At 52.3% G+C, this 25,040-nt stretch overlaps 2 protein-coding genes across 3 annotated transcripts in view; one reads left to right on the top strand and one right to left on the bottom strand.

Moving 5' to 3' along the window:
- The window catches only part of LOC138303556 (C-type lectin domain family 2 member B-like), a 150,093-nt gene extending 129,095 nt beyond the window's left edge, over positions 1–20,998 (top strand). The window contains exon 8 of the transcript XR_011205412.1: positions 20,868–20,998. The gene's annotated coding sequence lies outside the window, so the exon portion shown is untranslated. The remainder of the gene's footprint in view (positions 1–20,867) is intronic.
- Positions 1–24,093, bottom strand: part of PRODH (proline dehydrogenase 1) — a 94,639-nt gene extending 70,546 nt beyond the window's left edge. The window contains exons 1-2 of one of the 2 annotated variants that reach the window (XM_069242800.1): positions 23,712–24,093; positions 20,849–21,057 (exon numbers count right to left, since the gene is read on the bottom strand). In XM_069242800.1, the coding sequence (XP_069098901.1) occupies positions 20,849–21,057; positions 23,712–24,023 (521 nt within the window). In that variant the 5' untranslated portion in view covers positions 24,024–24,093. The remainder of the gene's footprint in view (positions 1–20,848; positions 21,058–23,711) is intronic. The other variant, XM_069242801.1, reaches the window with a different exon arrangement.
- Positions 24,094–25,040: the final 947 nt, after the last annotated feature.

Genomic DNA, 25,040 nt, shown 5'->3' with positions numbered 1-25,040 from the left:
CATGGAATTCAGGGACTAACGGAGGAGTGGGGTGGAAGCAGCGGGAAGAAGCAACCATGAGTGGGTGAGAGCAAGTGAAGGCTTGACGCCCACAGAATGTAAAAAATACAATTAAAAAAAAAAAAAAGAAGGGGGAAGAGGTGGGGAAAGAAAAGGAGAACTTGAAGGGAGGGATGTGGCAGCAATATGTAGTACAGCGGGCTGGGGATGTTTAGGGGAAGAAAACCATGAGTGACAGAGGTAGAAGGCTGAATGAAAAGAAACAAGCACTGGCAAAGCCAATTAGTCTGGTTTGACCTCCAGTCTTTTGATAATTCTCGTTTTGTCATGGCTTTCGCAAAACATTTAGGAATATGCTGGGTGTTTGTCAATAAAAAAAAAAATTAAAAAAATTATTAACTAAAGCCAGAAATGTTCCCTTTGGTCTAAAAAAAACAACAACAAAAAAAAGAATACATTACCGGAATACTCCCTGGCATTGAAGGAACTACTATGTGCATGACTGTGGTCATAGTGAAGGGACAGCATGACGTGACTCAGAGTGAAGTTAGCCAATGGCTGAAGCGGGATGACGCATTGCCCGTTGATGCGTGCTGGAGAAAAATGTGAACGACACAATCACAAACACATGGCTGAAGTGTGGCTGAAAACACCTACGAGTCACTATGTCAAAGGACTTGGCTAAAATAGACTTAAAAAAACAAAAAAAAAAAAAAAAAAAAACACACATTGTTCTGGAAAGAAAGACAGACAGAAAGACCGAAAGAGAGTAAGAAAGAAGGAAACCAGTAAATTAAACGCGAGAACAGCTGATTTTCTTTCTGATCAAAGTATATTAAAAACCATTGGTGGGAGAGTCCAGAATAAACGTGTCCTGGTGAATTGCCGGCTTCTGAATTCATATATTTAGTTGGTGATCCCCAACCCCCGGGCCGCGGACCGGTGCCGGTCCGTGGATCAATCGGCACAGGGCCGCCCGAGGAACTTCAACTTCATTTCACTGTGGCGGGCGGCCGAGGCGCAGAGCATTGCGCCCTCCCATGTGGGCCACGGAAAAATTAACAAACATTTACCAGTCCGCGGCGATAAAAAGGTTGGACAACACTGCTCTAGCAGGCTCCTGATTGGACCGTTTATACCAGTTGCTACAATCAACAACTAGATCACCCCCCCCAAAGACTCCGCACACGCCTTTTATCCCCCCAGAACCAGAAGAATAAAAGGAGGAGCCGAGCTACTGGCTTAACAAGGGTCCTGCGGCGCCCACACACATCCTAGGAGAGGGCAGCAGCTGGGCTGTGTGAATGAGCGGAAACTGGGTGATGGGGCTCAAGGGGCGAACTCTGAAGCCCCTACAGCCGATGAGCAGGGGGGTCCTGCACAGTGGGGGGGGGGGGGGGGCACCCGACTGCCGGGCCAAGGAGGGCCTCTCGGGGGCAGGAGGGGCCCACTGCCCCAATAATATCCGTGTTAATATCAGCCTGGAGGGCAACGTTGAAATGCCTGCACCATGCTCTGCCTGCGGGGGTGTGGGGGGCACGTCAGCTCTGCGATAAGCAGTGGAGGGTGGGCAGGAAGTAAGAGTGTTCGCTGTGAGCTGCGGGTTGTGTGGCAGAGGAGGAGGCCGGGCCCCGCAGGACATGGGCACAGGCCAAAGTGAACGGAGTGTTCTTGGCACCCGTGTGCGCTCCCTGGCACCGCAACAGATGCCAGGGCTCACATCCTCGTCCACGATAAAGGCAGTAAAATGACTAGGAATTGGAAAAAGAAAAAAAAAAAAGATACACACACACAACCCCCCCCCCCCCGCCCCAACACCACCACCAGAGAACATCGTGTACTTGCACAGTTCATGCCCGGCCGGTGAAAGGCGCGGAATGTGCCCGGTGCGGTTCCCACGGGCCTCGTCCACTGCAAGGGTGACACCCGTGCCCGGGGGTGACCGGGGTCAGGGCGCAGGATCAGAGGCGGCCCCAAGAGGACAAGGGTTGACAAAGCCAACAGGTCTTCCCCTTCCCGTGTCACCGCCAGGTCTCAATGCCAGTGAACTGGGAGAAAGGATTACAAGTAACGAGGACCGACCCGCGGGGCACCTGGCACCCCGCGGGGCCCTCTGAGGGGCAGAGGGGCCGGGACTTCAGAAGGGGCCCACCCTGTGCCGGGTGCGCCTGGGAGGATGGGACACACCCCGGGGTGTGGGAGGACGGATGGGACACACCCGGGACGGATGGGACACACCCCGGGGTGAGGGGGGACGGATGGGGAGGGTCACAGCGCCTCACTGGCACCCCGCGGGGCCCTCGGAGGGGCAGGGGCCGGGACTTCAGAAGGGGCCCACCCTGTCCCGGGTGCAGCTGGGCATCCTTCGGAGCGACTGGGAGGATGGGACACACCCCGGGGTGAGGGAGGATGGGACACACCCCGGGGTGTGGGAGGACGGATGGGACACACCTCGGGGTGAGGGAGGATGGGACACACCCCGGGGTGTGGGAGGACGGATGGGACACACCTCGGGGTGAGGGAGGACGGATGGGACACACCTCGGGGTGAGGGAGGACGGATGGGACACACCTCGGGGTGTGGGAGGACGGATGGGACACACCCGGGACGGATGGGACACACCCCGGGGTGAGGGAGGATGGGACACACCCCGGGGTGAGGGAGGACGGATGGGACACACCCCGGGGTAAGGGAGGATGGGACACACCCCGGGGTGTGGGAGGACGGATGGGACACACCCCGGGGTAAGGGAGAATGGGACACACCCCAGGGTGAGGGAGGACGGATGGGACACACCCCGGGGTGAGGGAGGATGGGACACACCCCGGGGTGAGGGAGGACGGATGGGATACACCCCGTGGTAAGGGAGGATGGGACACACCCCGGGGTGAGGGAGGACGGATGGGACACACCCCGGGGTGAGGGAGGACGGATGGGACACACCCCGGGGTGAGGGAGGATGGGACACACCCCGGGGTGTGGGAGGACGGATGGGAGGGTCACAGCGCCTCACTGGCACCTGCACCAGCAGCGGCGGGAGAAGGCGCCAGGACGCAGAGACACCCCAAGCAAGCGGGAGAGAGGTTATTTACTGTGACAGATCTGGAAACAAACCAGCAGCACCGCGGGCGGGGCCCAGGCGGCAGCAGCAGGCAGGGGAGTGTCTGCTGAGGAATCCGGATCTGCTGCAGTGTGGCCTGCCTGTGCTCCGGGCCAGGGACGCACGTGACGGCTTCACTACAGCGCCTAGAGTGCCGCTGAGCTGGGGCCTGCCTGTGCTCCGGGCCAGGGACGCAAGTGACGGCTTCACTACAGCGCCTAGAGTGCCGCTGAGCTGTGGCCTGCCCTGTGCTCCTGGCCAGGGACGCACCGTGACGGCTTCACTACAGCGCCTAGAGTGCCGCTGAGCTGTGGCCTACCCTGTGCTCCTGGCCAGGGACGCAGTGACGGCTTCACTACAGCGCCTAGAGTGCCGCTGAGCTGTGGCCTGCCCTGTGCTCCTGGCCAGGGACGCACCGTGACGGCTTCACTACAGCGCCTAGAGTGCCGCTGAGCTGTGGCCTGCCCTGTGCTCCTGGCCAGGGACGCACGTGACGGCTTCACTACAGCGCCTAGAGTGCCGCTGAGCTGGGGCCTGCCCCGTGCTCCGGGCCAGGGACGCACGTGACGGCTTCACTTGTTTACCGGGTTCACTACAGCGCCCAGAGTGGCACTGGGCAGGCAGGAGGCGCACCCGTCTGCACCAATGAAGAGGGACTGGAGTGCTACACACTGCGATGTTGCGACACCCACAGTCTGACCCACGAGTGTGTCTGGCTGGAAGGACCTTTAGCCCTCGCCGCCAGGGTAACCAGAGTACAACCACAGGTGACCACACGTGCTGCTTGCTGCAGTGGAGGAGGGTGCAAGGCTGGGATCGGGGCCACTGTGCACCAATAGATGCTACAGATCACAGGGCCACGAGTGACCACATGTGCTGGTGGCTGCAGTGGAGGAGGGTGCAAGGCTGGGACCAGGGCCACTGTGCACCAATAGATGCTACAGATCACAGGGCCACGAGTGACCACACGTGCTGGTGGCTGCAGTGGAGGAGTGGGCGGGGCTGGGACCGGGGCCACTGTGCACCCACAGATGTTAGAGACCACATGGGTACAAAAGGTGGCTCCATAAGAAAGGGTGATCTCAGCTTGTGCTTCGTGCTAGTGTGATGTGTACTGGGTGAGTCCTGGTATTAACGCACCACAAGGAAGGGACAGTAGAGCATCACACTGGTGTGCACTTTAGGGACACACACACCGCACTGTAGGAGTACTAACTGGTCACACTGCACCCTGCACACTAAAGTGTCACACTGCACTGACCTCTAGAGTTTGTGGGGTGTGTTAGTGTTAAGTGTCCTGCCTAAGTCCTGGCATTAACCCCCTACGTCACACCGCACTGCACTCCACACACTAATATGTCACAATGCACTGAACCCTCGGTTTGAGATTTGTGCTACAGTGTGAAGTGTCCTGTGTGCTACAGTGTGAAGTGTCCTGTGTGCTACAGTGTCTCTAATATGTCACTACACTGCGCTCTAGAGACGCCAACACGTCACAACACACTGCACTCTATAGACACCGTGTCACACAGCACTGCGCTGTAGAGACATTATCGCATCACACCGCTCTAGAGACACCAACATGTCTAACTGCAGTGCACCCTGGATCTAACGTGTCACTGCGCACTGCACTCCAGACATTAAAGCATCACACTGCACAGCACTCTACAGACACTAAAACGTCACACTGCATTGCACTCTACACACACCAATGCGTTGTAGGAAGCTGGCTCGGTGTGTGGGGAGCACCTATAGTGTTATTACCTTATACCAGGTCCAGGTGTCCCCTATTAGTGAGGTGTAGGCAGTGTCTAGAAGCCGGGCTCTCTAGAGCTAGCTGTGAATGAGCAGCCAGGACTTATCTGCAGGCAAAGCTTAAGGAATACCACCGTAGCCACAGCACTCGCACACAAAAGAACCACACACTGTTACAAAAATAAAGGTAAGTTATTATGGTAACACAAATACCAAAATACTGTACAGGCAATACCCCAACTGGAGGTAAGTAAACACACTATTATGTACACATTAGGAGTCAGTGATTAAAATAAAATCAATAGAAAACAGTGAAAGTGATAGACAATACTGAAGGCACGGGGGGCGGGGCTCAAACCATATTCTAAGTAAGTAGAATTCAAAAGTTGGGCCCCCACCCAAGGAAGTGGAATCAGTAGAAGGGAGCCTGGGGAAGTAGGAAACCCACAAGTTAAGTACCAGAGTGCCTTCCAGCCACCAGGAGAAAGGAGGTAAGTATCTGGTTTTCCCCAAACACATCAAAAGGACTTCAGAAGAGAATAATGCAAGATCCAGACAAGACTGCAATAAACCAAAGGTGGATCCTGGAAGAGGAAGACCTTTAAAGGAAGGGGACCACGTCCAGTTCACATTGGAGTGTCCGGTCATGGCAGGAGCCACTCCCCACCCATCGGCGGATGCAGGACCAGGTCCACGGTGAAGGAAGACAGTCAGCAGTGCAGCACCGAAGCAGCTGAAGACTTCCTGAAGTAATGCAGTCAACATCCCACACTGGAAGTAGGATTGCAGTCGGTCAGTGGTGTGGAAAAAACACCAACAAGCCTTAGCAAAGGCAAATGTCATGGAAGAAGAAATGCAGAGCTACTTAGGACCAGCAAGGTCCAGGGGGACTCAACCCACGGAGGGGAGTCCCAAGAGATCCTCAGCAGTGAGGAGAGTCAAAGGAAGAGGAGGCAACTCCCAGAGGCGACACACAGCAAGCAGAGGAGTTGCGGTGGGGGCCCACATAGCACACCTGTGCAAGGAGTCCCACGTCGCAGGAGCAGCACGCAGAGGGCTGTGCTTCGCAGGGAAGAGTGCTGGGGGCTGTGGCTAAACAGAGCCTGAAGGTCCCTTGGAGAAGATGCCAACAAGCCTTGGTAGTTGCACCACCTATTGAGGAGTTATGCAGCACAACTAGAATTCAGATTCCTGACGACGTAAGAAGAGCTGAATGCTACAGAGTCACATCAGCAGAGAAGACTGCAGACACAAACTGACTTGGCCCCAGCCCTACCAGCCTGTCTGTAGCTTCCAACGATCCTGTGCCAAAAGATGACCCATCCTGCAGCCCAGCGACCTCCAAAGCTTTGGGAGGACTGCCTGCCTTCGACATAGATCAAGAGCTCCAGAGAAGAGTGGAGCTGTTCAAGAAGGAAACAACTATAAAAGAAAAAGAACTCTGCCCTGAAGAACCGCAAAACCTCTTCCGGACCCACCTCTGCACCCAATCCTCACAGCCTTAGGGCAAGTAGCCTACCGGCCCTGCAAAGATTCCCCAGTGATTCTTAGTCCGAGTCCACTGTGGGCTGACACCTGCTCAACTCAGCCTCAAAGCCTGTTGCCTCAAATTGAAGATTCCCCCTGACCTCGACCGGCCCGGTAACCTGTTCCAGATTCCAAAGTACACCTATGCACCAGAGCCCCTGGGCCTTGGGGAGCTGGACAGTCTGCGTCCCTACGTACCCTAGCATCAGAAGTTACCTGGGCAGCTGTTTTTTTTTCGTTCAGTCTTCTGGCCCGAGCCTGCAGCCTTTTTCCAAAACTGATCTCCCCCACTGACTTGCACCGGGTGCTCAAAGCTGTATTGGCACTCTGCACCCCGCCACCCTGTGCTGCTGAGGGTGCAAGTTTGGTGCTGCCTTGAGACTCCCCCCCGTGATTACCTCAAGCCCGGGAGATCCACCCCGGACACCACTTTACTCACCTGGGAGCAGCGCATCTTCAATGACCCCCCCCAGTCTCTATTGGTTAACATTGGATCCCTGATGCTGTGCTGGCACTCTGCACCTGGCTGCCCGTGCCACTGTCTGTGCACTCTTTGTAATGATTTGAACCTTGCCTGGTGATGACCTAAAATCTCAAAGACTGGATTTGTAAGGTGTGTCTTTACCTGCAAAACTGCATTCTTATTTTCCTCCGCTGGGTTAACATTGCTGAGCTGAGAAATTGCACTGTGTTGATTTTTGAAACTGCAAAGTATTTATCTTTTAAAAACTGCTTACCTTATAACGAAGTTCTATGGTTCAAAGCATATATAAAAGCAAATGTTATTTTTCTAAATTGGTCTTGGATTTATTCATTGAGTGTGTCTTATTTATTGCCTCTGTGAGTACAACAGATGCCTAAAACGTCTCCTTGATAAGCCTGACTGCTCGCCCACAATACCACAAAATAAAAGATTAGTCCTATCTACTTTTGCCTCTCAAACCAGTTGGGGATCCAATGGACTCTTTGCACAATGTACTTCATTTTAGTGCACTATATAGAGCCAGCTTCCTATATAATGAAAGACAGCTCGTGCTCTGCCCCCTGGTGGTGATAAGGAGCAGTGCACCTATGCAGTGAACAAGATGTCCTGCAGTGCCACCTAATGACAAGATGGAGATCTGCACACACAGGGCATTTGTCATCTTCTGTAGCGAAAGACATGTCCTGCAGCGCCACCTAATGATAAAACGGAGAACTGTACGCATAGGCATTTGTCATCTCTTGTAATGAAAGATGTCGCTCTGCCTCCTGGTGGTGATAAGCAACAGTGCACCTAAGACGAGGGTCTCTCAGCTTCCCATTCAGTGAGAGATGTCCTTCAGTGCCATCTATTGATGAGACAGAGAACTGCATGCAGAGGTCATTTGTCATCTTTTGTAGTGAAAGAGATGTCCCGCAGTGCCATCTATTGATGAGACAGAGCTGCACACACAGGGCATTTGTCATCTTCTGTAATTAAAGACAGGTTGTGCTCTGTCCTCTGGTGGTGAGAAGTGCAACGACAACTGTAACTGCGGTCACTTATTTGTGCATTGATGAGAAATGTTCTACATACACTGTGGAGTGAGAAATAGATGTGAGCACAATACTCTAGAGACAGTCTTTTGGTTTGATTACAGTACTCCACAGTGATGTGTAGAGCTGGATTCAGTATTCATTGCTGTGCTGCAAGGCTGGAGTTTGGCTTGATGCTGCAGGTAACAACAGGCCACACATTTCAAAGGCAGCTTCCAGAACTGATAGCCCTAGCTGCAGACTTATGCTTCAGGAATGTACACAACCATGAAGTTGCGACAGTGACACTGAAAATGAGAATGGGGGGTTAGAGTTGGCCACAACTTGCTTTGTCTGCCTATAACTAACAAGGCATGTGTATCTGTCCACAGACTGTGCGCAGAAGAACATCATACGGAAGCTCGGAGAAGACTGGATCTTCCTTGTGCAGCTTGGTCTGCCATAGGGGTGACTTACAGTGACATGGTGCAGTGACTTGTAACGAAAGGGTGCATGCACCGTTTCACGCAGGCTGCAACGGCAGATTTTGCAAGGCTCCCATGAGTGGCATAATACATGCTGCAGCCCATGGGAATCCCCTGATGCCGCAATGCCCAGGGTACCCAAGTACCATATACGAGGGACTTACATGGGGGCACCAGCATGCCAATTGTGGGGTGAGTAAAGTACTAAGCAACCGAATTTAGAGGAAGAGAGCACATTCACTGGGCTCCTGATTAGCAGGACCCCAGTGAACACAGTGAAAACACACAGACAGCAGGCAAAAAGTGTGAGTAACCATGCCAAAAAGAGGCTACTTTCCTACACGAGTCACACAGCAGTGCACTTTAGACACATTAACACGTCATATCACACTGCACACTATACACAATATGTCACAACGCACTCTGGGCAACCACTCAAACCAAATCAAACAGCATTTGTATAGTGCAGCTCTGTCACCTCTGAGGGTATCGAGACGTTGTCTCCGTCGAAAAGCCAGGTCTTGAGCTTCTTTCTGAAGTCCGTTAGGGAGGGTGCCATTCAGAGGTGGATGGGGAGGTTGTTCCAGGACTTGGCAGCAATGTAGGTTTCTTAAGGAGAGGTCTGACCTGTGCATATTTCCATGGTCCAGAAAAGTTGCTGTGGAGATGGAGGTATTGAGGATACTGGTGAGTTCAGTGCTGACACAGAAGTTTCCAAGTCTGTAGAAATGGTGGGGGGCAGGTGGTGATCGTATGGCTGGTGTTCGCTGGTTGGTTGAGGTTGTCGAAGCTGTGGTTGGTGGGGAGGGGTTTGAAGTTGTAGAGGGTGGCAATCTTGCTGTGGAAGTAGTCAGAGAAGATGTCGCAGAGCTCTTGTGAGGGGTGGATGATATTCTCTGTGGCAGTCAGGTTTGAGAATTCCTTCACTATTCCGAAGTTCCCTTGTGTGGTTGGATGCGGAATCGATGTGAATGGTAATGCACAGGAGGTCGTTGCGGAGGGCTGTTTTGTGGGCGGCTCTTACAGAAGGGTCCTTGGTGACATGCAAACAGTTTGAGTCTCTAGCAGTTGCCCTTGGTGGAGCTGAACTCTATGGTGTGCCGGATGGCTTGTTTTGTGGGCTTTTGCTGGTTTCAGTGGGGCGACTTTGATGGCGCACTTGGAAATATAGGCGGTGAAGTTCTGGACAGCATAATCAAGGACTGCTGAAGTTTGGAGCTGTGTGGTGATAAGGGCTTGGTGACCACTTGAATGAGGCCAATATTCAGGTTTTTTTAGGGGGGGGGGTGGAGTTGGTGTCGTTCACGTGGAAATTGAGGTCGACGAGAACGCAGTGGTGGGAGTCAATGGCTAGGGTGGCGATTATAATGGGGATCGCATCACTGGTAGGGGCCCCAGTGATCTGCAGGCGAGAAGCTGAGGTGTTCCATGAGAGGCGTAGGGTCATCGGTGGAGGTGCATTGGGTGGTTTCTTTGAAATGGATAGTGATTCCGAAGCTGTGTTTGTTGGAGCGGTCATGGTGTATCAGCTTGTATTCTTGGGGAGTGGGAGTGGTGATGTTGGGTTTTGGGGAGGGGTTGAGCCATATTTTGGTGATGAAGGCCACGTCAGGGAAGAGGTAGGTGATGGTGTCCCAGATTTCCGTGGTGTGTTTGCAGAGGGAGTGGAAGTTGATCAGGGTGCACTGGAGTGGAGCAGTTCAGGGTTGTTAGTGGTCTTCTGAGCAGGAGTGGCATGGGATCCATTGTGGGATGCACCCCACTGACCATAATACTACAGGTTGTAAGCTCTTTTTTAAGGCTACTAACAACTGCACCTTAGGGCTGGCCAGAAGGAACACAAAAGGGCAACTAAGCTGGCAGGGACTAAGAAAACGGGTGAGAAACCACTTAAAAAGTCTAAATTAGTCATAGAAAGAGGTTTGGATTAGACACCTCAGCCACTAGATCGTGACATGTTTTATTGATCTGTACCTATGCACACCCTGGTAGGATGATACCACCAGGTCAGACTCTACCAGATTTGACAGTTCCTATGTGTTAGAAATGGGGTCTTTGATTGGCAGTCAGGTTACCCTGTGTCCAGGCACAATCCAAATTATCCTGTGCCCACCCTCTGGTAGCTTGGCACTAAGCACTCAGGCTTAACTTAGAAGGCAATGTGTAAATTATTTGTGCAATAAAACATGTAATAACACAGTAGAACACCACAAAAATACATCCCACAGTGTGTAGAAAAATATATAACATGTATCTAATAAGATGCAGGTCAAAACGATTAGAATGCAATAAGTATATTTTGGAATAACACTGTAAAAATGATATAAAGCGTCTTTAGTCTCTTAAAAGCAACAAATGCCTCTTGCAAGCAGAAAGTACCTGGTTTGGGTTCAAAATCTACGCAACGAACCGCAGATGGGGAGATGCGTGGAAAACAGGGAGGTGTGCGTCGAGTTCTCGTGCCACATACAGTGATGCGTTGTTTATTTTCCACGCAGGGAAGGCTTTGCGTCAATTTCCGGCGCTCGGTCTTGGATCCTCTTCGGGCTGCAGGGTTTTCGGACGCCCGGGGGACGATGCATTGAAATACGACGCTGGCAGGACGAAGTCACATGGGCTGCGCCGATCCGGTGGGCGTTGCGTGGAAAATTATACTGCACGGCAGGCGCTGCGTTGATTCCTCTCAGGAAGTCGGGCTGCGTCGTTCCGGCTCTGCGTCGATCCAGTGGGCCATGCGTTGAATTTCAGGTTGCTATGCTGGCACAACGTCGATCTTCCCCTTGCAAAGTCGGGCTGCGTCATTCCGGTTCGGCATGCAGTGAATTTTTCACTGCGATGCAGACTGTGCGTAGTTTTCTGCCGGATATGCGTTGATTTCCGCCGCACAGGGAGTTCTTCTTGCAGAAATGAAGTCTTTTTGGTCCTGAGACTTCAGGGAACAGGAGGCAAGCTCTATCCAAGCCCTTGGAGAGCACTTCTCAGCACAGCCAGAGAGCAGCAAGGCAGCAGAGCAACAGCAAGACAGTAGTCCTTCACAGAAAGCAGTCAGGGGAGTCCTTTGGGCAGCAAGGCAGTTCTTTTGGCAGGTTACAGGTTCTGTTTCAGGTTCTCTTCTCAGGAACAGTCTGTGACAAGAGTGTCTTGCCAAGAAGTGTCTGAGTTGGTAGGGGCAGAGGCCCTGTTTAAATACGCAAATGTGCCTTTGAAGTGGGGGAGACTTCAAAGAGTGGCTTAGAAGTGCACAAGGTCCCCTTTCAGTTCCATCCTATCTGACAGGGTCCCAGTAGGGGGTATGGCAGTCCTTTGTGTGAGGGCAGGCTACTGTTCTATGACATGCAAGTGTCAGGCCCTCCACCCTCCCAGCCCAAGAAAATCCATTCAAAATGCAGATGTATACAAGTGAGACTGGGTATCCTATGTTTGGGGTAGTCTGAGTGAATGCACAAGGGAGCTGTCAACTAAACCTAGCCAGACGTGGATTGTAAGGCACAGAAGGATTTAAGTGTAGAGAAATACTCACTTTCTAAAAGTAGCATTTCTAAAATAGTAATAGAAGTTTCAACTTCAACATTAAGCAGGATTTTGTATAACCATTCTGGCCATACTAAATATGATGTGGCTACTCCTTTTAGATCAGGATCTAGCACTCAAAAAGTATATGAGGGCAGCCCTAATGCTATCCTATGAAAGAAGCAGGCCTCACAGCAGTGTAAAACGAATTTAGGAGTTTTACACTACCAGGACATACAGAACACACGTTTATGTCCTGCCTTTTACCTATGTAGCACCCTGCCCTATGGGCTACCTAGGGCCTACCTTAGGGGTGACTTATGTGTAGAAAAGGGGGATTTGCAGGCTTGGCAAGTACTTATAAATGCCAGGTTGAAGTGGCAGTGAAACTGCACACACAGGCCTTGAAATGGCAGGCCTTAGAGATGGTTAAGGGGCTACTTATGTGGGTGGCATAACCAGTGCTGCATGCCCACTAGTAGCATTTAATCTGTAGGCCCTGAGCACATGTAGTGCACTTGACTAAGGACTTATAAGTAAATTAATTAAGCCAATTGGGTATGAGGCAATGTCCCCATGTTTTAAGGAGAGAGCATATGCAGTTCAGCACTGATTATCAGGGGTAAAGTGTGCAGAGTCCTAAAGGCAGCAAAAATGAGGTCAGAAAAAGAGAAGGAGGAAGGCAAAAAGTTTGGGGGTAACCCTGCAGAAAGGCCATTTCCAACACTATGTAAAGTGTGTGTCTGGATAAAGCAGATATCCAGGAAAGAAAGAAACAGCTAAAAATACAGAGGGTATACCCCGAGGGGATTCCCTTTTATTCAAGGTTACCAAGGGTAGGAGTAAAAACAAATGTGGGGTTTATTGAGAGTTAGCGTTGAATTTCCCCTGACTGAATGATTAAATGCCTTTTAAGTGTACAAATCTACAGTGTAATAGTGTAGGGACAGTGGCCCACCACAACGTCCCCTAGGGACATGTATAACAAGTGCCACACCTCTTTCTGTTTAATGCCTGCTGGGGTCATTGCTTAATTAGTAGTTCGCGAGTGGAAATGCTACATGCATGTACTCTATGAAAAGTTAAACTAAACTTTCATATCGCATTTCTGTGGGCGTTACGTTAACTTGCTTGTAGGTTGTGCTTCGTATTTTGTCAGGATGTGGTAAGACGGTGTGACGTCACTTCCCGTTTTAGATATATGAATTAACTCACCCCCTCTTTTGGGGGAGGAAGAGGGGGGGGGGGGGGCGCTCTGGGCCGGATTACACCTAAAAGGTGTCTTTCCTTTCTGCCCTTCTTTACCAGGGTGACACTATCGATTTTTTTTCCAGTTTTATATAGCGCCAACTCGACCCGCGGGCCCTGGAGCGCTTTACACGAGCGGCAGGTATGTGCGGGGCCGGGACCCCGCCGATGGCTCAAGGGATGCCGGGCCAGTGACCCCCGTGTCCGGGGGGGGGGGGGGGGGTTGGTTTGCAGGGGCCGGGACCCCGCCGATGGCTCAAGGGATGCCGGGCCAGTGACCCCCGTGTCCGGGGGGGGGGGGGGGGGTTGGTTTGCAGGGCCCGTGGCCCCAGCACGCGCCCAGGGGCTGTGACGCAATCCCCGGGTCTCCGCAGGGCGCGTGAGACAAGAGACACCTACGTCACATGGATCAGCGCGTGCCCCAGTCACTGACAACAACACGGCGCGCGCCGGCCGAGGGCTCGCGGGGCGCCGCCCCCTCAGGCGGCCAATCCTCTCTCGGGGGCGGGAGCGTCGGCGTGATCCAAACACACGTCACCGGCCGGGGCTCGGTGTGCACAAGATCACACGGCGCTGAGATCCGACGCTGTGACTCACAGAAACAGAGGGACAACAATGTGCTGCGTTGTGCGTCTTACGGCACGGATCTCAAGAACCCAAGACTCCGACTTCTTCATTCCGCTATTAACTAGATAATGAAAGGTACAGAATGTTTGATGCCATCGATGGAATCAGTTTACTCTACTCACTTGGGGAAATTTAAATAAAACAATTAAACTTAAAAAAAACCGAGGTCTCAAAACCTCTCTTAGACAAAGCTTTAAGTGGAGCGGGTCCTACCGGAACAGAGACTAAACAGTGACATTTCCAGGAGCCTCTACCAGCCACATTCACGCTCTTACACTTAACGGGAAAAACTGTGTCCGACTCCTAAACGAGGAGTAAAAAGACATCTGTGCACCTGGGCCAGCCGCGGAGCCCGCGCGCCCTCCTCCTCAGCGGGTGCCTGCTGCTCACAGGCGGGCCTCCCCCGGCAGCGCGCGCCCGGCAGCGCGCGCAGCTCCTCGCGCCCGGCAGCGCGCGCAGCTCCTCGCGCCCCGCAGCGCGCCTTCAGTGCACGGACAGCGCGAGGGGCGAGAGCGCCGAGCACGGAGCTCCCTGAGCGGGGGCGGGCACGGGACAAGAGTGAAGAGACGGCGCCGAAGAGCCAGCATCGAGCGTCCAAGAGCAGCAGCTGGAAGAGTTCAGAAAAATGTGCAGGTCCGAGAGAGGCTTCAGCCGGTCCCAGAAAAAACTAATAAAATAAAGAAAAAGGGGGCAGGGTAGGGACAACCTGACTCCTTAACTCCGGGACCCCACCCCTCCAACCTCTGAGGGGAACAGCAGGTTTTTGAATTTTCGGCAGGGGATGGGACGAATCTGCTGAAAATCAACAAAAAAAGAAGGATAAAAAAAAAAAAAGACAAGAGCAAGCTCCCTCACTTTTTTAAATTCAGCCGTGGGTGGGTCAGGCCCCGAGGGGTACCTGGCCTGCCAAAGCCCCGGGGATCACCACCTCCCCAGGGCGTTAAAGTAAATGTAATACAGGGGGCTACCCCCGCCCTTGCAGACCGCGACCTCCCACAGCTAATTTTAAACTAGAAAGGGGGTCAGTTGCGGACTCAGGCCAAGGTGACCACCACCTCCCGAGGGTATTTAAGTTGGAGGGGGGCTGCACAGCCCCCCTTGAGAAGCCGTAGATGGCCATAAGGACCACAACCCCCAGGGCTGGCTCCTGCTGTATCCCAGGGGTGCCCAACCCCGACTTGCCGCCAAGTTAGAACAAACGCTGTCAAACAACTCTCCCTCGCTGCAAGGACGTTTACTTTCTTTCCCTGCGGCAGACAGAGGAAACATTGCTCTCACAGAGAGGGAGCTGCTGATGCCAGCTCCCGCAGGAGGTGCACAGCAGACTGGAACAGCAGGATAACCAATTGTAACAGGTGAGGTTCTATGGTTTTGTATATTTAAAATGTGACACTAACTATAACGTCCCTATAAACTTTGGTTTTGTAAGTGAATATATATATTTATTTATCTAACCCTGTGTTGCATTCTGGGGCTCTACTTTTGTTGTAAACAGTACAAGACTTCTGGACGAGGGTCATACATGGTATGGGTGGCTTGCAAGCTAGGTAACCTTCACCGCAGGTATTGGTTTACCCAACAACAGTGGGAATGCCAGGATTTTCAGGCCAATACCCATGATGGGAAAAGTGAAGATCCGACCCTAGAACAGAAAGTGTGGCTTGCCAATAAGCCAGTTTCAGCTGACTAGGTCCCACAAGGAGCAGGGCCAATTGGTGTCTGTGGTGAGTGACTGGCAGGACTTGTGAGCTCTCTGCAGAGTGCGAGGACCCTTTGACAGCAGAACCACATCCAATCTCACAATACCTGGGTGCACGGTCACACTCTAGTGTATCCACCTGCTCAGACTTGTTAATAATTTACAGGCAGCAAGCGCTGCTTCCAGGGAGGTTCCATAAACCTGGATCGGATCCCTTGGGTTTTTTTCCATGATGGTGACTCACTGACCTCCACTGTCCTTGAGACAGAACTTCAGTACACGGTGACTGACATCAATGAGTCGCTGCTATTCATACGACTCTACAAACCCTTACATGTTTTCAAAAGTGAAGGTTGGCAGAAGGACCTGCACTCATTATCTACAGTATGTGTTTACTGCCTGAACCCCGGCGGGTCCACAGAAAGCAAATAGGGCTCGCCCTGGGGGGAGGGATTGTATCCACTCCCCCGTGAAGGATGGCCACAGTCTGGTTCCCTGTTCTGTATCTTGGGGCCGGTCCCATCGGGTGACGTTGCAGTAACTGTGCTGCAGCATCAGTGAGTAATTGACACAAACCACAGCGCACCACTGAGACCCACTTCACAGGTCTCACCTACTCGCCCCAGCACAGGGAGCAGCGAAGAAGGACCCGCTGATCTGAAGTGTGAGGCGCGCCGTCCTTCGCAGCGCTATAACCAAACACGGCCGAAAACCTGCGTACAACAGCGCTGCTTGCCGTCAGATCCCTTCAATAAAACAACTTTATTGAAACCGAATCCAAGCAATCACAAGCATGTGTTATCGATCTCATGTGTCCTGCGGTCCCCGACCAACCACACTTACCAGCAACACCCGGCCACCGCCCCTCAGCCCAGAATACCGCCTCTTGCCCCCATCCTGTAGTGCTTATGCGAGCCACACATAGCAAAATATGAGAGAGAGAGAGAGATTCCTATTAAAGAGCAATTAACTACATTTAGACAGCAACTTGCAAACTGGACAAACTAGTTTGCGCTAAATCACTGACCGCGCTACATTCCAACACAGACACGGAGGTGAGCTCCGGCGCGGGGAGCGGTATCTACTACGACTCAGGCTTCAGGGGCACGGGGGGTGCCTCAGAACAGACTACAAAAGGGGTTGCGTTTTTGGACACTCCGCTGTTTTCAATTCACACTTTATTACAACAGGTTAATGTGGTGTGTCAGTGCTGAGCGTGTGTACTACGCTTCGCACAAACAAGGTACACATTACTGGTTTCACAATGTCCAAAGTAGAGCCTTCCAGTTTCATCTACTGCCAAGGACACAAACTCTGTTGATGCAGCTGTGCTTGCGTCAGTGAGCTTCTTGTGGCAACACGAGGTGTGTGGAGGAAGCCACTTCAAGGCAAGATGTGAGGATGGATCCACTTAAGGAAAGTAGTGGAGGGAAACCCCGGCAAGGCACAGGCCGTGGAGGGAAACCCCGGCAAGGCACCGGCCGTGGAGGGAAACCCCGGCAAGGCACCGGCCGTGGAGGGAAACCCCGGCAAGGCACCGGCCGTGGAGGGAAACCCCGGCAAGGCAGAGGCCGCGGGAGGGAAACCCCGGCAAGGCAGAGGCCGCGGGAGGGAAACCCCGGCAAGGCAGAGGCCGCGGGAGGGAAACCCCGGCAAGGCACCGGCCGTGGAGGGAAACCCCGGCAAGGCACCGGCCGTGGAGGGAAACCCCGGCAAGGCACAGGCCGTGGAGGGAAACCCCGGCAAGGCAGAGGCCGCGGGAGGGAAACCCCGGCAAGGCAGAGGCCGCGGGAGGGAAACCCCGGCAAGGCAGAGGCCGCGGGAGGGAAACCCTGGCAAGGCAGAGGCCGCGGGAGGGAAACCCCGGCAAGGCAGAGGCCGCGGGAGGGAAACCCCGGCAAGGCAGAGGCCGCGGGAGGGAAACCCCGGCAAGGCAGAGGCCGCGGGAGGGAAACCCCGGCAAGGCAGAGGCCGCGGGAGGGAAACCCCGGCAAGGCAGAGGCCGCGGGAGGGAAACCCCGGCAAGGCAGAGGCCGCGGGAGGGAAACCCCGGCAAGGCAGAGGCCGCGGGAGGGAAACCCCGGCAAGGCAGAGGCCGCGGGAGGGAAACCCCGGCAAGGCAGAGGCCGCGGGAGGGAAACCCCGGCAAGGCAGAGGCCGCGGAGGGAAACCCCGGCAAGGCAGAGGCCGCGGAGGGAAACCCCGTCAAGGCACAGGCCGCGGAGGGAAACCCCGGCAAGGCACAGGCCGTGGAGGGAAACCCCGGCAAGGCACAGGCCGTGGAGGGAAACCTCTGCAACGCACAAGCCTTGGAGGGAAACCTCTGCAACGCACAAGCCTTGGAGGGAAACCTCTGCAACGCACAAGCCTTGGAGGGAAACCTCTGCAAGGCCCAGGCAGTGGATGGAAACCTCTTCAATCCATAAGGAGTGTAACGAAGGAAGCTGAACGTAGTAAGGTCAGTAACAGTAGAGTGGCAGAACCTTCTCTAAACCACATTCTTGCAACCAAGACGACTCAAGGGCCCCCGGAGAACATTCGATCACATTCTTCTGCAGACAGTCCTATAGCCCCTCACCATCTCTATTTGCTAAAGTATTAACTGAGAGCCTCCTGTCCCCAGGCGGTATATGTAGTTTTCTTCTCCTCCTCCGACTGCTGATCTGAGGGGTAGCACAGGGATGTTTGGTATGGTTGTAATGGTAGTGAGAAATGCTGCTGTAAGTGGATTTTTTATTACCAATATAGAAATGCCACTGCTAGAAAGTGAGCATTTCTCTGTGCTTATGACTCTGGTGTTTTGCAGGTTGACTCCAATTCACATCTGGGCAGAGTGACAGTTGGGGCTTTGTGCATACCTTTCAGACAGCCTGTACACAGGGAGGGTTGGAGGTGTCAGAGGTGCATCTGCATACTGAATGGTCTTCCTGGGCTGACAGAAGGAGAGGCGGGGCACACCTACATTTGTAAAGGTGGGGCCCTGGCCTCACACAAAGGGCTTGTTTACCCTCCACTGATGCCTAGAGCCTGTGCTGGAGGAGAGACGGGACACTCCTAGAACCAGTTAGGACTGGTTGAAACTTCTTCTCCCCCCTTTTATAACAGTTGGGCAAAATGAGTATACGTACAGGGGGTCTTCCCCCATGTTTTAGAGCACTTTTGGAACTGGGACTGAACATCTGTCAGAAGGACTGCTGGACAGCGCCAAAGGACTTATCTGGACTGCTCTTCAGTTTGTTGCCCTGCTGCCTGGTGTCTGCTGGATGGTACAAAGGACTCATCTGGATTGCTTTTCTGCTTGTTCCCCTGCCTACCAGCTGCTCCCTGACTTGGGTTCCCCTGGGTACTGCTGGACTGCCAGGAGGAAATCACTCCTACCTGCCTTAAGGGTGCTGGCCTCTTCTGCCTCCGGCCTGCCTGACCCTGTGTGCACCAGTGTTCCCCCAGGAAACCCAGTGCGTGAAGGGTACTGGTTTGGCTCCTGGTTGTATTATTTTTAGCATGTGAGAGGAACGCTTTACTCTGGTTGAAATTAGCACAAGGGGAGCGCTTTACTTGGGTTATCTACCTGCAGCGCATGGAGAGTGCTGTTTGAGTTGGGAGACAGCGCACCCCCTAAAGTGCCCAGGAGTACAAGCCGGGGCTGACTCATAAGGCCAAACACTGCCCGACCCGGGCCGGAGTGACGGAGGAGACAGCCACCAACATTTCTGTGAGCTCACTCAGTGCCCGGTGCCTGAAATGAGGGTGAGACTCTGCTCCTTGGTCTGAAAGTGAGTGCGAGCGGACTGGTCCTCTGCAAGGAGTGATCGGTCTCTGGAGTGGAGATGCTGGGAAAGGCACTCAATCTCTGTGTGCCACACCGCAAACGTCAGAGGAAGCCCCAGTGAGGTCCCTCCCCAGAGACCGCATCGCTAAGGAGAAGACGTTGGTTACCCGTTCCGCTGTCTCTCCCCAGGTACCTGTTTGGTGGGGCATGCCGAACTTGGTTGTGGGTTTGCCTTCCACCCCTCTCCCAGTTTGAAATGCCTGTCCGGAGGGGGCATCACTAACTCAGCCCGCAGGGCGGGAGGGAAACCCTCAACAAAGGCCCCACCCCTGCCGAGCCACTGTAGTCCCTGCATTTCCTGTACTAGTTGAACAGGAGTACCATGTTCTCTGTAGTATAAGGGGACCACCCAAGACGTCGGTGTTCTCCTGAGTTACAGGGATGTCATACGAGGTGTGCACTACAGGGGGCTACTGATGATAGAGGTGCTATAGTAATGTTCTTCTGATATATGCCTTTATTTTGGTAATCTTATGATATATGCCACATAGGAATGTTTCATTTGATGTGCATTTCTTTTTCTTTAGTGATAATGACAACAAGACTACTGCTTATGTTGCAGAATACCAGCAACCTATATGTTTACCTGACTATTACTTACTTTTGTAGAGTACTAGTAGCCTGTGTAATGTTCTGACAACTGCCTAGGTAACAGGGTATTACGGATGTTATATTTGGTCTAATGATGTTTTCTGCAATACAGTTTATTTTGATATAACTTGTGGTTGTGTTTCCTTTGTGGTGTACTTATTGTCACATGTGTTGTGCAATCGCTTTACACATTGCCTCCTAGTGAGACCTGACTACTCGTGCCAAGCTACCAAAGGGGGGTAGCAGGGGCTATCCTGGGTGTGTAACCCCCTCGCCCTGACTAGAGTGGGTGGGTTCTGCCTGGCTTAGGTGCCTACCCTAGCCAACCAGAAACCCCATTTCTAACAGCTGCCAATTTTTGATAACAACTATGGCAGGCATTTCAGTTAATGTCTTCAGTTATGTGGTCTGACACCGCATGTAACGAGAGAGGGTGGAGAGGCTAACCAAATGCTTTATGGTATATGGTGTTGTGATGAACAGCCATGACAGCAGGGAGAGGGAAGGGCTGGCAGAATGTCCCATGAGGCCTAACCATCAAGAGGACCAGGGAAGAACCGCCAAGTCAAGAGGATGAGAAAGGTCTATTGGTTTGAAGTGAGTTAATCTTGATGGGTCCACATCTGATGTTGCAGTCATTGTGAGTAACTAAGTTTTAAGTCTGACAAAAGCTGAATTTATTTTGTCTGCAGAGTGTTCAATGGTCCTTAAATAGTTGCACAATAAATCAAAGCTCAACTTCTACACAATACAGCAAATCATTATAGAGCAAATAACTGGGATGCCTGGTGAGGCGTTCCTAGGAAAGAATGAATTTGTAACCTTTGTCATTCAGATATACAGAAGATTAAGCATGTTATTTTTGTTTGCCCAGTTTTAAGGATATTACAACAAAGATACCTAAAACTATTATTTAAAAGGTATGCAGTAAAAATTGCAAAGGCTGCTATGGATTTGTTACGTATCTGATCTGAACTTACTCTATTTCCTTCTTCTCAGCCTCCTCGTGTGTCAGGTCCTCCTCCACGCTGTAATCCAGGACAGAGCCCACGCCGAAAGCCCGATTCCTCCGTATGAGGGGTTTGATGGACTCCTGGTCTTCACCCGCCACAAACTGTCCATAAAACGTCAACTTCATCATCTTCTCAAAAAGCTTCTGCCCAAACACTTTCTTGCAGAGGTGCATGAGCTGTAGGCAAGAACACAAGAAGAGAATTAAGTAACCCTTATATGGTGCAGAGGGCCCTTTAGATTAAAATGGGGCTTGCATAAATCATGAAGTAATATTATTGTACACTTTTAGGCTGGTCAAAATAAACTGGTAAGCATTAAATATAGTTGTACACAATCTTATTTCTCACCATAAATGGGTTGCTCACCTCACACAGAGACACTGCAACAATTCAGTAATGTGGAGTTTTAAATGAAGCGTTGGCCTGAACCCAGTCATAACATTTTGCAGATAAAAAATAATAAACTAAACTCAAATGATGTGCCTTTGTTTGACTTGAGCCTTTCTACTGCTCTCACTACATCACACAGATCTCGAAAAATTATAAAAATGTTACTAGGCCTGCAGGTCGGATGGCTTGAATAATCTACTCAACCCAACTGTAATGCACTTGACCCATAAACTGGTCTCAATTTGTGTGATCTTAGGCAAATATTTTATTTCACCAAGTCACCTTTTCTTAGATTATCACCTATGAAGGCACTTTCAAATGTGGGTTCAGCATGTCTGCTGTGCACAAACTCTTCTGTTTGATTTAATATACTATTCATGTGCTCCATGCACATATGGGTACACATGACTCCAGACTTGCCTCAGTTCACTAATATCAATGCCATCAGGGTGGGACAGAAGATTTCAAGGCACTGGAGGATGGGCCATCTGCTGCACATACACAACTGGTGCCTGAGGCAGCATGACCTCCTGGGGACCCATAAATCTGCTCCCTGGTATTGCTGCTCAATCTTGTGGAAAGTAAAGTAGGTCTTTGAAATGATTTCCCCTTTTACATTCTGACAAATACTTATTCTTTTTACGTTCCGCTCTTGAGTTTCCTGAACGAGAACTATTGGAAAAATAAACATGCAGTTTATAAAAAATTAGAAGAAGGAGTTCAATGTACAGTTTTGAGAGGTCGTAAGATGTGTGTTTGACCTACTGGCTTTGCCAATGCTTCTTTGTTTTAAGTAAATGGTAAGTAAATATGGGCGAGAATTGGCGCGTTAGAGATGCTGAATGGGTGACGGTCTCCAGCAGTGTTGACAGCAGAGTCACACAGGTCTGTCAGGGTGGAACCAGTGGACCTTTCCCTGGACTCCCAGAAGCTGGGATGCACATCACACTTGGACACGTGTGAGCTATGGAGCAGAGAACATGCAGTGTTAGGAATAACACACCAGCAGAGCACGCACGGACCAACACATGCTCACACTCCACACAGTACAAGAGGCCATTCCACACGCACCCAGCATAGCCTGGTAAACCTGTAACCAATGGACTGTGAAAAACCCTAAAAATCACCCTGTGCCATCGTGCCAGTCACAGCTCCCTGAGCGACGAACCACAAACAGAAGCCCTGCACTACCGTGTGTGCAACACAGTACCACCGCCAAACGGGCAACAACAACAGTGGCGGGACAGCAGCACCCACATAAAGCTTCTCGTAAAGTGAGCATCACACACCATCGCCCCCTCTCCCAGGAGCACAGCACAGTATCACGATCACCACCAGCTGGAGCGAAGGTGCATAAATAGAGCGCACTCGACCCGGGTTGCGCAATGGAGAATCACCCACCCAATTCCAGGAAAACGCTGGACTGGCGACATTCACACACGCCCGTGTGCAAAAAACTTTACCAAGATTGAACACAATTTAGCCTCACACTGCACATCACTTGAAATGGAGAACATTCTCGACTGATGTCATGAAGTCACCGACTGTAAAGCGGCGCAGCTGACTGATGGTGGTCGATGCGCTGCGAGGATGTGGAAGAGGAGGTTAGCACTATACCTAACAACCCGGAATAGCCAGGGGTGATTCTGGTCTCGTGCCCACCAAATCCAAGTAATAGTATTAGTAGCATGGATGGGAGGCCACGGACACCACCGTCACCCGAGGGGGGCATGGGCAGCTCTCAAAGTGAGCATCCTTCTGTTACTAAGAGCCCTCGGACAGTCCCCTAGGATGGGACAGACCTCTATCAGAGCCCCCTGTTAGTCCTCTATCAGAGCCCTTGTTAGCCCTCTCTCAGAGCTCCCCTAGGATGGGACAGACCTCTATCAGAGCCCCCTGTTAGTCCTCTATCAGAGCCCTTGTTAGCCCTCTCTCAGAGCTCCCCTAGGATGGGACAGACCTCTATCAGAGCCCCCTGTTAGTCCTCTATCAGAGCCCTTGTTAGCCCTCTCTCAGAGCTCCCCTAGGATGGGCCAGTCCTCTATCAGAGCCCCCTGTTAGTCCTCTATCAGAGCCCTTGTTAGCCCTCTCTCAGAGCTCCCCTAGGATGGGACAGACCCCCCTGTTAGTCCTCTATCAGAGCCCTTGTCAGCCCTCTCTCAGAGCTCCCCTAGGATGGGCCAGTCCTCTATCAGAGCCCCCTGTTAGTCCTCTATCAGAGCCCCCTGTTAGTCCTCTATCAGAGCCCCTGTTAGCCCTCTCTCAGCGCTCCCCTAGCAGGGGACAGACCTATCAGAGCCCTTGTTAGCCCTCTCTCGGCTTCCCTAGAAGGGGACAGACCTCTATCAGAGCCCCCTGGCAGTCCTCTATCAGAGCCCTTGTTAGCCCTCTCTCGGCTCCCCTGACAGCGGGCACACTCCTCCATCAGTCCTCGCCTCACCTCCTGGTTCCTCTCCACCAGCAGGTCGTAGGAGCAGAGCCGGAAGACCAGCAGGCTCCGCAGCAGCTCCCAGCTGCTCTTGCTGCGGAAGGCCTCCCGGTGGTCCTGGAAGCTGATGGCCGCGGAGGGGCAGGGCCCGCGCCGGGGGCCCTCCTGCTGCCGGTGCTCCAGGCGGGGGCCCAGGGGCAGGGGCCCGGCGGGGGCCATCTCCGCGCTCTCCCGAGCCCTGGCGGGGGCGGGGGCGGAGGAGCGGAGCCGGGCCTGCAGCAGCCCGGGGGCCGCGGCGCGGGACAGCAGCGGACGCAGCGCCATGAGTCCGGGGAAGAAGGTGGCACGGGCGGCGCGCACGCTGTGCTCAAGGCTACCACGGAAACCACGCCCATCACCCCAAACCCCGCCCCGACTCAGCGCACAGCCAACCCGCTCACAGAATCCGCCTTCCAACGCCCCTCACCACGCGCGCGGGGCGGCCACGGCTCGAGTAGGTCAACATATCCGTGACCAATGAGAGAAGGGGGTGGGGTACTGGGCACGCCCCCTCGCCAAAGCTCCCCCTCACGCGCCTTCTGCCCGAGGAAACAAGGGGGCGGTGGTGGCCGTAGCCCCGCCCCCTGTCACAGTGAGAACCGCACCAATTCCGGGAAAGTTGTCATAGCGACCTCTCACAGTTCCATCCGCCCTCAGCGCGTGCTCTACTGTGCACCAATCAGCTAGCCCATAACACTATAGATATTACAGGGCGACTTATACTTTAATAGAGTTAAAAAACAAGTTACTTACCTGTAACTGCAGTTATCCAGTATTGGTATTTTTCATAAGTTCACATGTTTGAATCAGCCCTGTCTGGAAGTGGGAGTCCCACGGTATCCTAAAAAAGCAGTAGTAAGACTATCCATAGGCTATAATGCTAGCCTATCTGTGTCCTTTTGTAAAAGAAAAAAAAAAAAAACACACTTGACTTATGACCAATCAGGCACCAGCACCCTCAAGAATATTACCAAAAAAGGCTCATTCCCTAAGGTTTTCTAGCACAAGAGTGAAGACTATATATGGCGAGCCTCAATGGGTCGCATGTGAATTTATGAAAGATATCAATACTGGATAACTGCAGTTACATGTAAGTAACTTGTTTTCTTATCCAGTACTGGATCTTTTATAAATTCACATGCTTGAGTCTGAATAGCTAGCAATACTCATAATAACTGTTATGCCCATAGTGGATGGTGGATGCGAGCATTTCAGTGTATACATCTCTCTCTCTCTCTCTCTCTCTCTCTCTCTCTATATATATATATATATATATATATATATAAAATATATATATATATT

Source organism: Pleurodeles waltl, chromosome 7 (genome assembly GCF_031143425.1).
Source record: "Pleurodeles waltl isolate 20211129_DDA chromosome 7, aPleWal1.hap1.20221129, whole genome shotgun sequence".
In the NCBI taxonomy this organism is placed as follows: domain Eukaryota; kingdom Metazoa; phylum Chordata; class Amphibia; order Caudata; family Salamandridae; genus Pleurodeles; species Pleurodeles waltl.
Note: the sequence above shows the minus strand (reverse complement) of the source record. Positions and strands in the feature narration are given on the sequence as shown.